At 37.4% G+C, this 19,517-nt stretch overlaps 1 protein-coding gene across 1 annotated transcript; it reads right to left on the bottom strand.

Moving 5' to 3' along the window:
- Positions 1-527: 527 nt before the first annotated feature.
- On the bottom strand, positions 528-1,372 carry LOC136277530 (uncharacterized). Its single transcript, XM_066159857.1, has one exon. The coding sequence runs from the start codon at positions 1,341-1,343 to the stop codon at positions 597-599; it is 747 nt and encodes a 248-aa protein (XP_066015954.1). The 5' UTR covers positions 1,344-1,372; the 3' UTR covers positions 528-596.
- Between the last annotated feature and the right edge of the window lie 18,145 nt (positions 1,373-19,517).

Below are 19,517 nucleotides of genomic sequence, written 5' to 3'. Positions count from 1 at the left end.
ACTTGAACCTGTCTGGAATTTTTATCTTCAAGATAAATTTATGGCATTTTCCCTCTCTTTCTTTGCCCTTTTGAAAGACTTAAACAAGCTTTATTTTTGCCCAGCCTTTCAGCATTTTCTGTTGTGGCCAGAACCACAGCTACTTAATGCCATCTTGAATTTGGCACTTTGATCTTGAAAATTGGGGTGGAATTATTCAATTATTCATTTCAAGGCTGGGGCATGTGTGTCACACTGATAGCATCCCTGTGATCATGTAGGGTATAAAGCTATTTGTGTTCTGAGGGGGCAAAAGTGTGGGCTTATCTTTGTTGTTGAATTAACTTTGGCGTTATTCTTAGCTGAATAAATATTTGATAAATTTAATGGATTTATCAGGCACAAAATGTGCACACAATATCACATTGCAGCTACTAAGCTGAATTGCAGAAAATTTAGAGTAATTTTGGAAAAAATTTAACATTATGCATGGTCCTTAAAAACTACTATAATAATAATAATAATAATAATAAAAAAATTATACCGCGCCAGTATCCTACTGTTCAAAGGCGCCTACAAGAAAAAAACTTAAACATTAACACTTAAGACAGCTAATATTAATTATAAAAGGCTTTTCTAAAGAGTAAAGTTTTTAATCTACGTTTAAAAACAGACACAGACTGAGCATTTCTAATTTCACTTGGCAAAGCATTCCATAATGATGGTGCTGCTACAGAAAAGGATCTTGCGCCATATGTTTTCAAGTTATAGGATGGAGAAACCAGAAGGTGCTTGAATGATGAGCGTAGTTGACGCGATGGGGTGTAAGATGTAAGCAGATCACAAATGTACGACGGTGCCAGGTTGTTAAGTGCCTTGTAGGTTATAAGTAAAATCTTAAAAATAATACGTTGGTTAACGGGAAGCCAATGAAGATTGAAAAGAACAGGCGTAATGTGATCATGCTTTTTTGTAAGTGTGACGAGGCGCGCCGCGGCATTCTGGACGTGTTGTAGCCTTTTTATAGCGTAGGCTGGTAGGCCATACAAAAGGGAATTACAGTAATCCAGCTTCGAAGATACAAACATATGAACCAGCAATTCAGTAGTGGTCGCTGAAAGATATTTCCTGATATAGCTAATATTTCGCAAATGATAAAATGAAGATTTACAAATGTCAGTAATATGATCCTTAAAGCAAAAATGGCTGTCGAACATAGTGCCGATATTCCTCGCCTTTTGCACGGAAGGAATAGTCTCACCAGCAACTGAAATTTCGTGAAGGAGTGGTCTTGGAAGATGTTTAGCGGAAATTACCAATAATTCAGTTTTGTCTTTATTTAATTTAAGACGATTAACCATCATCCAATGACTGATTTCATCCACACAGCTCTCGATGCTGGAAACCGCTAGATCCCTATCACCCAGTACGGTTGGTTGGAAAGACAAGTAAAGCTGTGAGTCGTCAGCATAAAAATGATAGCTCAGGTTAAATTTCTTTACGATATCTGAAAGCGGTGAAGTATAAAGCAAATACAAAATGGGTCCCAAAACCGATCCTTGTGGCACTCCACATTTAAGGTCATGTTTCGTCGAAGTACCACCATCAACAGAGACATATTGCGTGCGATTCGATAAATAAGATTGCAACCATAATAGAGGCTTCCCAGCTATCCCAAACCGTACACGTAAACGAGAGAGGAGGATGGTATGATCGACTGTATCGAAGGCAGCGGAAAGGTCTAACAACAGCAAAATTACGATTCGACGATTATCAATGGCAGAAAGAATATCATTGTGAACACGAATAAGTGCAGTTTCAGCACTGTGATATTTCTTGTACGCCGACTGGAATGTCTCATTTAACTCATAATCGTTAATGTAGGAGATAAGTTGATTAGCTACCAATTTTTCAATTGCTTTGCTAATAAATGAAAGATTCGATACCGGACGATAATTGCAGAATTGAGTATGATCCAAAGAAGATTTCTTAAGGAGCGGGCGTAACATTGCAACCTTGAGTTGCGAAGGCATCTGACCAGATTCCAATGAGATATTTATGATTTTGGAAATGAAAGGCAACAGAACACTAAGTGCATTTCTTGTAACATAACCAGGAAGAGGATCAAGAGCACATGACTTAGCAGCCAGATTCATGATACATGTATGAACTTCATCCGCTGTTACCATTTTGAAAATATCAAAAGAATGTGGACAGGCGTTGTCAACAACAGCAACTGTATCTCGATGAGGGAAAGCAGCAGTCGTTATATGACCCCGTATTCTATCTATCTTTGTAGTGAAGTACTTAATAAACTTGTTAGCAAGATCAGTGGGCGATTTGCAGGGGGGATATTGAATATCTGTTTTCCTTTGTAGTAGTTTATCAATTATCTTAAAAAGCTGTTTATAATTTGACTGATTCTCATTGATTAATGATGCGAAATAATTCTTCTTGGAATCACGAATTAAGTTGTTGACAGCATCACATCCCTCAATAAACAACTTACGATCAGAAGGAAGTTTTGTCATTCGCCAGCGTCGTTCAAGTTTTCTACGGGATCTCTTTAAATTATTTATCTCCTCAGAATACCAAGGTGCAGCGGGACGCAAAGTAACTAACTTTTTTTGCAGTGGAGCATGAGTCTCAAGTATGGTAGTAAGGACTCTGTTATATTGATCAATCAAATAATCCAAGGATGACGATGACGAGGCAAAAAGATCAGGAAGACTCGAATTCATAACATCAGCACAGAAATTATCAAAATCAATAGATCGAAGCTTTCTGAATGAAATAATCTTCTTGTCGAGCGGCGGCTTATTAAGCGAGAGCTGGAAGTGAACAGCAGCGTGATCAGAGATGACAAAAGGAGAACCAATTGTTAAATTTGAAACAATACTATCATCAGATCTTGTAATCACAAGATCTAAGGTGTGTCGATCTTTATGCGTTGAGCCATGTGTATGTTGAGTAAGATTGAAAGAATCCAACAATTGAAGAAATTCAGTTGAGTGTTGGGAAGAACAGGTGTCAACATGTATATTAAAATCACCAACTAATAATATTCCACCAGGATCAGCGATATAGTGCTCCAGGAACGTAGAAAACTCATCAAGGAACAATGAGGGTGTTAAACCATTCAAGGTCGAGGGAGGTGGGCGATAAACAATAATAACTCTGAGTTTTAAACCGACTGTACTTGACAATAACAAATCCATATATTCAAGGGACAAAAACTTCTTGAGCGGCTGCAACTTTAAGTTGAAAGATGATCGAAATAACAAGCCAACTCCTCCTCCACGAGTAGAACCAGGTCTAGGAACATGATGAAATGAATAACCTGAAGGACATAAATCACGAATAATTAATTCATTGTCAGCATCTGATTGAAGCCATGTTTCTGTCAAGCCAAGAAGATCAATATTATTTTCGACGACAAAGTCCTTGATGATAGTAGTCTTGTTGTTAATTGAACGAGCATTTAGCAAGCAAAAATTCACGAAAAATAAATATCACATAAAATTTGCATTAATAAGACTTAGTTTATGTAAAACTGATATTTACTCAATCAAAATCATTTATGAGTAGTTAAAACTAGGAATTGTCTTTTCCATACACAAATGGCATAAAAGAACATTAATTTTGTATCTGTCAATTCTTGTGAGCAGTCTTTGGAAGGTGAAGGTGCTTGAGTGGTAGCATTAACCTTGGCATTTAAAGCAGACACATTAAGGCTCTCCCAAAGGAGAATGTAGAGATTAAAAAGGATCACTAGGCAAAGATATGTACGAATTTGTAAGTGTGGCGGAAGGGATTGCCTTTTTCAGATGAGTTAATGGAATTAACTAAATGTCTTCATGGTCTACCATTTGCTCCTTAATAGCCTCAAGTCTCCAAGTAGGGAGATTGGGTGGGTGCATTAATTTCTCATCTGCATGTTTGGCCTGAATTAGAAATGCTTTTCTTGTTGGTTAACTTGAACCTTCTTTGCCTTTGTGTCTTTCCAGTCTCCCAGAGTAACCATGCAGTAGTTTATTTCCTCTCCTAGAAGTCTATTCTGAGTAAATTTGCAATTAATGATGATAAAAGCTAATTATAATCGTTACTATAGGAAAGTATAGACTAAATTACAAATAAACTTATTTAGAATTACAATGTGCTTTAAAAATCTACAAGTGTACAAACCAGTGAAAATTGAACTGTTTTAGTGAAAATATGGTGGTCTTTGATGATTTCTTTGGCAGCTAACAGTTCCATGACAAAATTGTAACACTGCAGAAACCACAGCACAGGGAATTACTTTCACATCATAACATTTATGCTTTGGGCACTGAACCCAAACCAGAGAATTGATGCACTCATTTCAGTTCTGTGTAACTTGACATTATGTGGGTGGAGTGCAACAATTCCATAAAAACCTGGGGCCAAGCAGTCATCCCTTTATCGGTCAATGTTCTTGTTGCCAGTCAAACCAGGAGTTCTTGTCAGGGGAAGAAAATCTGAGTTGCTTTGCTTAATCTTCAGCTTGGATAGAGTGGTGTAAGATGGATATCAAATTCTTTTTCATGGTGTAAACAGCTATCTTTATCTCACTATCTGATGGATTTGAGGTTGACAGAACATTATGTGTAATGGCCAGACCATGGTATTTCTGAATCCTCTTTATTTGTTTGTCTGAGGTGGCCACGCCCTCCAACTGGCGTTTTCATGTGAAAAACACTTGCTTCAAGAAATCACAGGGCATTAAATATACAGAACAAACAGAAAGCAAAAAATAAATGATTGAATTACTAAAAGTAATTTAGAGTAGAGCAAACATTGCCAAACAATAAATCAACAACTATGTACTTACTGTCCTATACACACAGTCAAACAGAAACTGCGCAACAAAGTTGAAACATTTTTCAGAGAACTGTTCAGAACAATTGAAGTTTACCACATGTTAAATAGTAGAGACAGTTAGGAAAACTGGTTACGAGCTCATATCCTTGTCCTTTAAAATCCCTTTCTTTATCTGAGCTTTCTGATCAATAATCTGATAAAGCCAGGTTGGATCTAGACTCACTGATTAGTTGATCAATGTCAGATTCAAAGAAAGATGACCTTATTGATGTATCAGGTGTTGCATAACAATAGTAATATTGATAATAATAGTAATGAAAATTATTATTTGTACTAATTGACCAAAAGCACCTATCAAAGTTGATAATACATATGTAAATTACATTACAAGTTTAATATTTGTTAATTTAGGAACAAATCTGAGGTGTTTGAAAGATAAAAGGAATGAATAAATGAAAAGGTCTTAACTTTACTCTTAAGAGAACTAATAGGCATGCTACAGTTCTTATTTGGTCTGGTAAATTGTTCCAGAGTGAGGGAACAATGACTGAAAAAGTGCAATTTCCATAGGAGTCAAAATTATCCTCAGAGACCACTAACAATTCCTTGTTAGTGGAGTGGGGTGTTGAAGGCACATCATTAATTAAGGAGTCTGCATCAACAACTGTACTCACAGGGGATGTTTCTTTAGTTTGCCTTTCTTTTCTTTCTAGAATGGTTTGGGACTTTTTACTGGTCATCTCAGCGGACAATCGCTACCACAAGAGAAAAGTCTTGGCAAGTTAGTTGTCAGGTTGATTGTAGCTTGCTAGAAATGTATCTCATGAGCTCCCTATCAATACATGTGCCTCACTTAAAATTATACATAGATATACATATAGGAAGTCTGTGTTTTGATTTTTCTGTTGTACAGTGCTTGATATGTAGAAGTAGAGTGCGATATGTATGAGATAGGGAAAAAACAGAGACTATACTTTCATCCTTACAAGCCTGTTTTGTGATTACTCACTCATCAGAGGATTTTATTGTGAAGAATATTCATAACCATCATTTATCTAATTTACAAACTTGCATAACGGTGTGGCAAAAAATTTCAATGCTTTGTTCAATAATGTTATGCAGTAATGCTTTGTGTCTGTGGTGGCATGACGACACATGTTCATTACATTTATTGAGTGATGATAATTGAAGTTGGTGGATGATAAGTAATTTTTCTTTGAGGTAGAGGTTGCATCTTTTGCTTGCATTGTTGTAGGTTGATCTTGATGAAAGGATGTGCCATAAAATAAAGTGGTCAATGTTATTTTCTTTAAGGGTCCAGATATGTTTGCTGAGTTTGGTAGAGTTTCTGTGTTTTGTGTGTTGGAATGATGTGGTGTGGTTTCTGTATCTAGTCTTGTAGTCGTTTTCTGTAAGTCTGATGTACGTTTCAGTGGTGCTGTTGTCCTTATGTGTGATGGTGGCTTGGTAGATTAGTGGTGACTGGTGGCAGTTTCTGTTAAGTGGGCATGTGTTCTTCTGTTGACAGCGGCAATTTTTGGTGTCTTTTGTGTTGGTAATATCTGTGGTGTCATCGTTGTGTTTGGATGAATTTAAAATGTGTTTGTTGTGGTTGTCGATGATCTGTTTAGTGTTATTCATGCAGCTGTAGCAGATTTTGATTGTGTTACGATTAAAGATTTTTTTAATTTTGTGGTCTTTTGGGAAGTGCTTGTCTACTATGGCAAGGAATCTGTGTCTGATATTGGTGCTTACATTTTTGCTTAATGGGGGGTTGTATCAGCATATGTTGTTCTGTTGACTGTCTTTTCATTTGTTAGTTGTGGGTGTTTCATCATGTAGAGTGGACTGGTATCCGCATTTGTTGAGTGCTTTTTGATATGGAGCCGCCCCTCCATATCAGAAAGCACTTGAGGAATGCTTTTTGATATGGAGGGGCGGCTCCATATCAATAAGCACTCAAGGAATGCAGATACCAGTGCACTCTACGCTATGAACCACCCACAACTAACAAAGAAAAAAGCCAACAATGGAACAACATACACTGGTACAACCCCCCAGTCAGCAAAAATGTCAGCACCAATATTGGACACCGATTCTTTGCCCTAGTGGACAAGCATTTCCTGAAAGACCACAAACTTAGAAGAATCTTTAATTGCAACACGATCAAAATCAGTTACAGCTGCATGAATAACACTAAACAGATCATCAACAACCACAAAAAACGCATTTTAAATTAATCCAAACACATCAATGACACCACAGATAACACCAACACAAAAAGACACCAAAAATTGTAGCTGCCAAAAGAAAATCACATGCCCACTTAATGGAGACTGCCTCCAGTCATCACTAATTTACCAAGCCACCATCACACGTAAGGACAACAGCACCACTGAGACATACATCAGACTTGCAGAAAACAACTTCAAGACTAGATACAGAAACCACACCGCATCATTCCAACACACAAAACACAGAAACTCTACCAAACTCAGCAAACATATCTGGACCCATAAAGAAAAGAACATTGACCACTTTATTTCATAGCGCATCCTTTCATCAAGATCACCCTACAACAGCGCAAGCAAAAGATGCAACCTCTGCTTCAAAGAAAAATTACTTATCATCAGCCAACCTGAATTATCATCACTCAATAAAGTAATGAACTTGTCTACTGTGTAACAATTGAACAGAGCATCAAAATTTACCACAAAGCCTATTTTGCAGATTTTAATACTAGCTAGGTGTGGATATGTCTATTTTGTATATTATACATATATATATATATATATTCCATGTGGTATGTGTACTCTGGAATTTATGGGAATAACAGAAATCCAGGGGATAAAAAGATGGCAAAAAAAGAAAAAAATGCTCTTTGCATTAAAACAAAGTTGGTTATTTTACTGTGGTTAAAAAAAAGAGAGAGAGAGATTATACACTAGCAACTGGGCTTTATAACCCATTTTAGAGGTAACCTAAATATTTAAGGCAAAGTATGCCTCCTTAAAGAAAATGTGTGAATTTGGAAGCAAAATGTTTGTAATATCAGGGCTCAAGGCTGTTCATAGCATTGTGCAACTGTATGGCATTGCATACTAGCAGCTGTTTCCTAAAATAGGACAAACCTAGTCCCTGCAGGGCTGGGGAGATGTGTTGACCTTCTTAGTACAGTATTGTGCAAAAGTAATGCAAACACCTGTCGACGAAATTCGGCGAAATTCCTGGCTTTTCGACGAATTCTTGACCGAAACGAAACTTCGACGACATTTCCGCGAATTTTCGAGGCATGTATTGTTTTGAACGGCTCGAACTTTCGGCGACAAATTCCTTGATGGCGTAAATGCGACTCGAAATTTCGAGCGAAAATTCGTTCTATGCGGCGAATTTTCGGGGCAAAAATTCGTTGTATTGCTCATTCTTCTCAAAAAGATTTGGTTGAATTTGTGGTTGGTTACTACACTATGTAATACTCCGATAAAATTTCCCGCTACGATTCCAGTCTCCGCGCGCCCTATATTGTTTGCAACCATGGCAACACAGGTTGTTGTGTCGATGCGTTTGGGATCATTTGGGATGCGTTTGGGATCATTTATGTACTCTATTTTTGATAGTAATCATGGCAAAAGTTTCAAATTATTCTAGAAATAGAATCGAGATCCTTCACAAGCAAGGCCTCAACCCAGCTGAAATACTGAAAGCGTTGAAACACGAAGGGCTGCTAGTGAGCTTTTCCAGTATTACGCCCATCATTAAAAAGTTGCGACTTACCGGTTCCGTGGCAAATTTACCTCGATCAGGAAGACCTCAAAAGCTGTCTACGGAAGCAAAAACTTTCGTAGATCAGCAAATGCGCAGGGATGACGAGACGACCAGCAATACGATAAAGGAGAAGCTGGAGAGACATGGAATCTGCGTGAGTGCGTCCACTGCAGCGGACCGCCTGCTGCCAGCTAATCCGTGACGCAAATAAAGTCAAGCGATTAGAGTTCGCACAACGCGTCCTAGAAAGTGGTGACACTTTCAACAACGTGATTTTTAGCGACGAGTGTTCGATTTCCCTTTAGGCGTATCGCCGCACTTGCTTTAGAATGGCAAATGAGCCCACAAAGCGAAAGCCGAAACCTAAGCACCCACTGAAAGTGCATGTCTGGGGAGGGATTAGCAGAAGTGGTGCCACGAAGATTTGTATCTTTGATGGCATCATGGACGCTGATTTGTTTTGCAGCATTTTAGAGACGACGCTGGTTCCTTTTATCGTGTCAGAATTTACAAAAAAATAGAGCAATGTGACTAAACTAATTGTTGTTTTCAGTCGTCGCCAATTGGTATTCAGTGTTTTGTAGTGAAGAATAAATATTTCCGAACAAACATGGTGTTGTGATATCTGCAAAGCATGCTGCAATCAGCGATATGGGTGATGTCTATTTGCGCAGGGATCGAAAACGAATAAACGAGGAACATTCTTCCCAATAGAAAACGTTTGAAAACACACTAAAGACATTCTCTGCTCCGTCTGGTTAAAAAGCGTTGTACTTAGGTTAATTTTAAAAACTATTGCAATCATTTGAGAGTTTATTTCCATGAAATACATGTCTCTTGGTCGGAATTGCTATTCATCCCGATTTACTTTCATTGTTGTAAACTGATCGAACTCTGAATTGGATATGATGGTTTAGGCCTCTTCAAACGTCAGGAAACTGAAGTTGATGTGACGCTTGGGACAATTTTTCCGATTTACTTTCGTTGTCAAACACAAATCGAGCCCAGAATCGGGCGTGATGCTTTTCGATATTTTGACCTTTTGTCTACTGTGTTTAGCCTCAAATATGAAGTGTCTCCGTTTATATGTATATTTCGTGTCGCTTACATGGTTAGTAAACAAACTTGATTACTCGCGAAAGTCTATTGTCAGTTCGAAGCGAAATTTCGAACACTAATGATCGAAGAGATACTTTCCGCTGCGAAGTTTCGCTTTGAGGCGAAAATTCAACGAAAAAGCGCCCTTTGTTCAAACGAAATGTCGCTTAAGAGGCCTCGAACTTTCGATCGAATTTTCGCCCGAACTTTCGACGAAAGATCGTCAGAACAAATAACGAAATTCGTCGAATTCCGTTTGCATTACTTTTGCACAATACTGTATTTGTCAGTGTGGGAGTGGCAAATTTTTGCACAAAGTGCTAGTTATGTAGGTCATCCATGTACGATGATATCATTACCCATTACAAATAAGAAAGTAAGAAATTGATAATAAGAAAAAATCAAAATACAGTCTGGAATATCTATACAAAGGCAAGTCTAACCCCTTGGTATGACTTTATCTTCATTGCAGACATGTAAATATAAAGATATCAAGACCAATAAAAAGAATTCTTTGGTAGAATAAAAAATAGTTCGAAGTATCAATTTAAAATCTATTTACATAGCCCTGATAGTGTTTTCTCTAGGCATTGGTGTCTAATTTTCATTAAATTTGTTTATCATTACTACAACCGGATCCTTCTATTAAATCTCCAAGGGGCATATGCTTGACTGACAATGTATGGCACACAGCATCTAGTTCTCTTTGTTCACTCTTACAAAGTTTTTTCGCTTAGTTATTTTAATTTACTAACTTTCATAGATAGCTGCCTAAATTGCATATGAAGCAAATTTATGCTTCCTTTTTCTGGCTGGTAGTTGTATTTAAGGTTTAAAATTATTAGTCTCAGTTCCTGGTGACTAAGTGACCATTTTTTATGCATAATGTGTTATACTTTATACACTGATGTACATTACAAATTTAAAATACAAAATACTTAGAACAATGAGAAATAGTTTAAATGAAGAGCCAGAGAACTAAATAACAGCCAAGTTTGAATTGGGATTTTGCGACTGGGCAACAGTATTGGTCAGCATAATGGGGCACCATGCTCAGAAAAACAGGCTTTGTTTTCATTAAAACTTTTCCATTTCTGCTTGTGTGGGTGCTGGCACTTCTGGTTTCAGAGTTAGACATTTGGTGATGACCTCCAAGTTCCCTTATCGAGATTCTCTATTCTTCCGTCAAGGTCAGCTTTCATTTTAGCAATTTTTTGTTTTCCAGGGTTATTGCACACTCAAGGTTTACATAAATTTGTTGGGAGTATATCTGGTGTTGTATCCATGAATACTGCTTGCATATTGAAAATGATTTTGGAATGGATCCACTTAGGCAGGCCTATGTGCCATAGATGCAAAAACTTTAAAGCATTGTGTCGATACACATGATTTACTGTTAGAATGTCTAGAATGTTGAGCAGATGGAGGGTGCTATCTGTTTGTTTATGCAATGTACCAATCACAGTGGCTAAACATCCTCATGTTTGCTCTCTAGTGATTGATCAGCCTTATCAAAGCTGTTGATATGGGACATATATAGTCCAAATATGGGAATGGTATGGGACAACATATGGCTAATGTATGGGCATTGCATGGCTTTTATATGGGATGTTAGCTCCCATATCACACCCATAAATAGTGACTAGTGCCAACCAATTGCATTGTATTGCCTTTTACTATGGGATTTCTACGTATTTCGTAAAGTTCCATACATTCCCCATAGGATCTCGTATGGGAATGGTATGGGTCGGTCCCATAGTGATACCATATGATGGCTGAACATTCTCTATGGGATTCCTACGTATTTCGTAAAGTTCCATATATTCCCCATAGTATCCATTAGGGGAATGGTATGCAACAATCCCATACCATTCCTATAATGACCCTGGACCATCCTCTATGGGATTGCTATGGGATTTTGTAAAGTAAAGTTCCATATCATTCCCATAGCATTCAGCAAAGCTGACATCTTATATGGGAACACTATGGGGTCCTTTGACTTCAGCCCCATATCTTTACCATATGATTCAGAAATTATTGATGGGACTGCGAGGGTACGAAATGTTGAAGGCAAGTAAAGGTGACAAAAACATATTTATCCATTAAAACCACATCTTTAATTGCATCTAAAATGCCTTGCAAAATAATCATAAATAACAAACTAAGAATCTTATATTTCTTCTTGGTCAACACTATGAAAAAGTTATTTTCCTCTTGCTTGACACTATCTTTTCTGGCAAAACTAAATTTTCTTTCTTTTCAGGCAATACGACTTAACTGGCCAACACTGTCCAACTGTTACTCTTCTTTTCGATCGACACTATAATACGGTCACTGTTATTTTCGGCCAAGACTCTATGAAACTGTTATTCTTCATTTTGGTCAACACTATCAAACAGATATTTTCGTTTTGGTCAACATAATGAAATTGGTAAACTTTTCTTTTCAGTCAACACTGAAATGTTACATTTCTTCTGGGTCAACAACCATTCCCATACTTTTGCTTTGGTAAGGGCAATAATTGCTGAAGAAATGCACAGGTGAAATGCATCTTCTCCTCTTCTTTGTTAACCAGTGTTTAGTTGGCAGTGTGGTTGTCACTTGGGATTGAGATTGAAAGAGTATATTCCATAGTTAATCAAAATTATTCTCTTGAGGGAAATGGTAAGTGAGTTGGCACAACTGTTGTATCTCCAGCATCTGAACAAGTCATGTAAAATACTATCTTTCTTTTGTTGTATTGTGAACCTCTAAATACCTGGGGAGTAACTGAGTTGATAAAGGATTATGTTAAGTAGGAAGACATTATTGAAAGGAAAAATTGCAATTTGCAAATCCTGAAAGGTTTCCCTCAGAAACTAACAGAACTCCCTATAAAGGTCTTTTATAAGTAAATATAGTAATTGAAATAAAATACTCTGATGGATGTGGTCTTTTGGCTGGTTTGACTGAATTTGTTAGGAAACTGAATCCTTGAATTGCCTCATTGGTTTACATCCGTAGCATTCTTATCAACCTTCAGTAAAATTTCCCCTAAAAGAAGCTTGGAAAATTTGACTTAAAGTGATTTGAGGTCATTTAAGCTATGTTTCTATGTGTCATGACTGCCTAACTGCTGGAAAAATTGCCACCTCCCGTGAGTGGTATATCCAGTGCCTAAGAAGCATCCTTTGGCACATGTAAATTAATTGAATTTGGATTTAGAACTGTAATTGAAATTTGAAGTTTTGTTTTGCGATAGGAGCTGTCAAAGAAGTACACATTGTTTGCACAAAATGCTTTCAAGTTGGAATCCACTGTTTTATAAAGTCTGGACCATAAGACTTGATGACAATTCTTTTGTTAAATTTTCCCTGCATTGTAATTTTGAAGATATCTTTTCCCTGCCCATTTTTTGTTGTATGGAAACCATGACAATGCATGATTGTATTAGTATATTAATAGAGTTACCCCTATAAAGTTGTGAAGATCCTCATCACTATCCATAGCTGATGTAATGCTTGCCAATCAAGCAAAGTATTTTCAACTTTAAGGGATTATTTAAAATGTGCAGTAGTACATCATCATAGAACAATGTGTTTTTGTTCTATGCTGCTGTCCAGTTTTTGTTGGACTGTGGACAGTTTGTTCTGACTGGTTTCCAAAATTGGACTTTACTTAAGTTTGCTCTTGGCTTTGTAGAGGATCCTATGAAATTTGCACAATAACCAACAACCAATTTCTTAAGTGTCTGTGAGTGCATGGAAAAACATTTTCTGCTCTCCCTAAAGGTTGTTAACATAGGGAGGAACTTAAAAGTTTTACCTTTGCTTTTACTTATTCGCTTTGCACAAGTGTTTCACCTGAGGAGATCACAAAAGTAAACATTTCTTGCTTTTGCTTCAGGCTATAACTAAGTTAATGAAAATCTGTTGACTCTATACTTGTTGTGTAGCACTGAAAAAACAAAGGTTAATTATAAAAGTAAAATGAGGTTGCGTTTGATCAAAAGTATATTCTTTCTCGATCATGAAATCATTTTAGACTGTGTTAAAAAATAAATCAGTAAGGAAAAAGTTGTTCAAAGGATATAATAAAATAAGAATAAGAATTAAATAAAAATAATTAGTAACTACTACGTTACATGAGCATTAGAAATTTAAAAAAAAATGGCTTGAGATTGAGGTTACCAATTTCTTGCGGTGTGAGCTTTTTAAAGTAGGAAACACTTAAGTTAACCTCTGATTCAGTGCTCTCATCAGTGTGTATGTATCGGAACGTAAACAGTTTCATTTCTCATCACTTATGATGATTTGATTGTATGCAGAGCATGTCAAGTTATAGGAATTAGCCATGACAAGGATGAAAATTCATCTGAAAACCAAAAATGCTTCAATAGACTATGGTTCATTATCATATATTGCAAGCACCTGTCAATAATATGAAGGTCTTTCATAACACACTCACAAATTTCAAGTCTGGCAACAACCCAAATATTTTATTCACATTATAACCTTGCTTATTTGACAGTAGAAAATCAAAGTCAATAAGAAGTCAACAATAAAAGTTTTGAAACAAAACAAACAGCAGTTTTATCATATACTAATTAGTGCATGCCTGTTCAGCCATCTTTCTGTTACACAAATAACTGTCAATGGCTTTTTTAGCAATCCACAGCAGTTCCCGTTGTGTCAACATCAAAGAAAGAAATTGAGTATAATTGGTTAAATCTTTTCCATTCAACTGGATCTAGGGTAAGCTTCTTCCCTGCCCTACTTACATTTGGTCCATCTAATTCCTGCAGTGAAAAGAAAAGCTGCACAATATGTATGGCAAAACCGCAGTGAAGGAGGGTATCCTCTGAAGTTTCCTCCTCTGATTGCGTACAGTTAGGTGGTGAAGTTCTCATCATTAAATATCATTAAGGATACTGGAATGTGAACGGCATCCCGCAGCACTGAACAAACAGATGCAAAGGTGTATGTTTAATTAGTTCCATTGGTTTTAACCATGTGTGGACAAACTTGGCTTGACATATAAATTTTTCAAGATGTTTTTTTGTATATAAACTTGGGCAGTGTTGAATATTGAAATAAACTGCCAAGTCTCTTTTTGGATCATTCATGTATGTATAGAAATAATTTTGTCATCAAGTTTAATGTTATGTAGGTGGAAATTGAGTGACAGTTTGCTTAGATACTGCACCATAATGGAAGAAGTAACCTACACGAAAGTCCACAATAGCAAAACCTGTGGTGACAATCTCAAACTCTCCAAGGAATTTAAGAATCGCTGATATTCCTCTTCTCGATGCAATAAGCAATGCTGTTGGGGTCCCTTTCTCTCAAGCACACCATGTGGACAAATTTGTGTCTGAACACTGTCCACCACCTTAAGGTCTTTTTGGCATTGCATTTTTTTTCCACATACTAAGCCAGCTTAACATGCTTTGCCTCTCTACCCTGCATTGAATTGAGGCCCAAGCATCAGATGTTAAACTTCCTGGTGTGTGTTGGCATGAGGCCTTTAGCTTTTCCACTTGCTCAATGCGCACCTCAACTCTTGAGTAAATAGAAACTGCATCTCTAAATTTACTACAACAAATGCCAAAGTGTGAAGTTTCACAACTGACCCCTTTGAAAGAGAGTTGATCTTCAGAAGTTCCTTTATAAAAGTGGCAAAATGCCAACAAAAGTACTTTGATTCAAGCCACGTGAATCCATATGAGAATGTAATACACAACCAATGCTCGGCAGAACTGGTTTTCAGCTGCATTCTCTGTTGTAATGCAGGACGCAAACCAGACTCACCTCAAGGAAGCAACAACAGTCTCTGATCTTTCAGACAGTTCCCTTCTGCTTGCAGTTTTGAGGTGCCTGAAACGTCAAGTGTGGGAGACTACACAAGGTCTTTCTTTTGTGGTTCAGCGAGAAGCGAAAGAAGTGTTATGTAGAGGCTCCGCCTTGAGTAAGTCAACATACTTCCCCCCAACAGAGGAACAAATTCTTGTCTCAACTTGTTTTGAGCAATAAATTTGGTAATACGACTTCTTTGTTTGCCCATGGGATCTTTAAATCTTTTCTTCGACTTTTCCACTTTCTCTGCAATGGCCAGTCTCTCAGTGTACTGCCATGGTTACCATGTTGCTTTAGGGCCACCAATAAAACCACCAATGGTTCCCTTGTTTGTTTGATTAACATTATTGGCAAAAGGTGAAAAGTAGGTTGGACAATTGTTTAGTTCTCGTGAGTGGAATGACATCCATTTTATGTCAGATGGTATCTGTTCAAATTTGAACACAACCTGCTCTCCCCTCTCAGTGTATTTAATGATACATTTTATAATCAAGCACAGGCAAATAAATCCTTCTTTATCTTAATTTTTTACCTACTAATTTTTTTTCACTGATTCTTGAGTTTGGAAAACACCAGAGGAAAAGTTACTCAGTGTGTACTGCAACAAGGACAAGTTGCCGCAACAAGGCGTGTGAGGACAAGTCGTTGTGACTAGTTCCCTTATCCGTTGTGACCTTAAAGAATGCATTCTTGGCAGCAAAAAATTGTCATTAGCGTGGTGCTCTAGGAGATATCCATACCTCTTTCAAGGAAGGTTTTAGGTTTGAATCTCCAAACCCTACCAGAAATTACAGTTCATACATCAAACTTTCCTTCAAACCCCCCCCCCCCCCCTAGAGTTTGCAATGACTTTACATGGACATTTTCTGGCCCCCATACTTAAAACTAAAATGTTATCCTGAAACCATCTTTTACAAACCCATCCAACATTAAGGATTCAAAACATAACAAAATTAACCTTGCTTTATCTTAGCACAAGCTACTTTAACTTTTAATTATAGTTTTTGGTTCTCAAGATCAAGAAAAAAAACTGGAAGTCAGTTATTGGCGGTAATAACTTCTGTAATTCCCACATCTTCATCAAAATAAAGGTTGTACGCTTTCTGCACGCGTTGCAACTAATATGTATAAGTAGGTGGAATAGGATTTCAACTACTGGCGCCTCTGCTCCCTGATTTTTTTTAAAACTGTTTCCAGGACTGCTTCTTTACCACATCCACACTCAGGAAAAAGACGAGTGTTGAGACGAGTTTTGCCACAGATTTGTCTATTTGGATAGCATCTGCCTTATTTCTGTAAATTGGTAAGGCACTTCCGCGTGGCCATCTTTTCTCTACTTCCTTTATCATTTTTTTCCTGGTAAAGGAGATTATTTATCAAAAAACTGCTGTTTGATCTTCTTATATTTTTTCTGTTAGAAAGAGAACCACAAAGTCATCAGAACTTAAGTTGGCCATCAACTGTTACTATAACAATTTGGAAGAGAAAATCCACTCAAAACATTAGTTTTTATCTTAGTTTTTCATCTTTTTGTGATGTTCCAAGTGGCGAGAGGTTCTTGAAATTACCAGTGATCAAGTCAGTTTCATAAAAGCACAAGATAAAAATTATGTAACCATGATCCTTAGGTCAACTGCCAAAATGGCACTTGAGAGACTTTGCATTACTTTTTAGATTTGTACCTACTTTGTATTGTAAATGCTCTTTTCTTGTAACTAAGAAAATTTCTTTCTTCTCTTGTAAGCAGCCTGTCATAATCCTTGAATGATGATCTATTGACCTTTCTTTTGTGGCCACTACCAAAAGGGCGAGAGGTTTCTAAGAAAAAACAATAATATAATATTGACAGTTCTGAGATTAGATAAGTTTCCAATTCTAAGAGTGATTTTATACTGTGTGTGATGAAGGAGAATACCTCATACCGGTAATGGAGAAAAATTTAGACTACTGCAAATATTTGCACCCCCCCTCCCCCTTCCCCAAAACTTGTTAAGGATGGCTTAATCTTGGCAATGCTCACGTTAAAACTATTATTAAATGACAAGTTAGGAAAGAACTTAGCAAAGGAAGAATATCTACCATTCACAACGGGTTTAATAGCCATGATCTCCCGTGAGAAGCGTTTAATCATCCTAATTGTTTTCACCCCCAGTTTTTCAAGTGTTGAATCCACTTCCAAGCTTTAACCCTAACATTTAATTAACGCAAGCTTTGATTTTGAGAGGTGGGAAATAATGTTGAACTTTGTCATTTTAATTTATTTGCCTTCAGATATTATTATCAAGCGAATCCTCTATTTTAAAATTCTATTTAATTTTGCATTCCATCCAAGGAAACGCATGAAAAAATACTACTGAACAATTTTTTTTAGCCTGCCACATAAGCATTTGACTTTGGTTTCACCTCTGCAAATTCCTCGGTAGATTAGAACTGAAAACTGACCATATAAAAGTTACCAACGACGTTCGCGGGCTCAGTTGCAGACGCAGACTTTGTCTGATACAGAGTCAACTGCTTGTTGACTGGTTAAGGGTAAGGATCGATGTCTTTCCTTTCCATGCCATACCTCCGAACATGTTAGAAAGCCTGCACTATGGGGTGGCAAACCAGTCAACATTCCCAATAGTCCCCTTACGAGCTTTAGCACATGGCACCAAGACCATCTAGCTCAAGTCTTCATCTAAATGTCTTGGCCTAACTTTATTTACCATAAGTTATCTTGGCAGGATCATATTAGGAATATTTGTAAATTGTTGAACAATAAATTGGCTGTTCTGAAACGAATTAAATTCCTACCTCAGTCCATTTTGGAATCTATTTGAACTCAATTATTCCTAGTGTTGTGTATAATATTGTTGTCTGGGGCTTTGATTCCTTGGAACTTAGAGAGGATAATGAACCTATTCATATGAGAGCATTAAAGATTGTCTACAATGTGGTCCATGGGACCGGTGCTTAACTCCGGTTTTCTTAGCATGAAGCAGCTAGGAGTATTGCTACTCCCCCATCGCAGGGTTACCCCCAGCACGTTTGCTGGTACCCATTTGTACACCTGGATGAAGATAAGCAATGTGAGAGTAAAGTGTCTTGCCTAAGAACGCAACACAATGACCCTGGCTAGGGCTTGAACCCGGACCACCCGATCCGGAGTCGAGCACGCTAACCATGAGGCCACCACGCCTCCACAAAACATAAATAGCATAAATTTATATCTTGCTCACCTAAATTTTTATCCTTACTTTATGCGACAATATTTAATTAACTGTAGTTAGCCAGGTCCATATCAGGACTTTGGTCTTGCCAATTTTCATAACCTGCCTTGTTAAATAAAGAAGTATGTATGTATGCACGTATGCATGTATAACACGCCTTTGAAAAAAAAAGTGGGGAAATAGAAAATGAAAACGTAACCCTTGACAATAATTCTCTCCACAGCCTCCCACCCTTCCACAAAACGATCATGTCACATAAGGGGAACTCTCCCCCTCTCCCCTTTAGTCATAACAATTGAAAATTCTCTCCAGAATAATGAATAAACTTTACAAATGACTCCAACCCCAGCCCCTAGTTCTAATTGGCCTAGTTTACTAATAATAAACAAAGCCTGTTCTCCCGACCCTGAGACAGGAGGAGAAACCTGTTCCCTAAAGATTAGGACAGAAGGAGATACCTGGTAAGCAGGGTCTTGAGCACGGTGCATTGCTCCTCCAGCCATGTTGCCTTCATTCCCAGCTGCTCTTCCCACTGAGTCACAATTTGAGAACAATGCTACTCGTGTACTTCTTAATTCATCTAAAGTAAGACCAACTGGATTATCAGTAGTACGTCCTCCATCAGCAATTAAAGAACACTCGTATTCTCTGTCCTGCTCACAGTGCAGGCATCCATCATATTCCACATATGTGCAGCTACATACTGGACATACCATGTAATTTTCAGTACTTGAGGCGATGGAGTTTCAATGACGATAAAAATCACAGAGCTACAGGTTAAAACTAC

This window comes from Pocillopora verrucosa, chromosome 12 (assembly GCF_036669915.1).
Source record: "Pocillopora verrucosa isolate sample1 chromosome 12, ASM3666991v2, whole genome shotgun sequence".
NCBI classification, from domain to species: Eukaryota; Metazoa; Cnidaria; class Anthozoa; order Scleractinia; family Pocilloporidae; genus Pocillopora; species Pocillopora verrucosa.
This window is presented reverse-complemented; position numbering and strand designations above follow the sequence as displayed.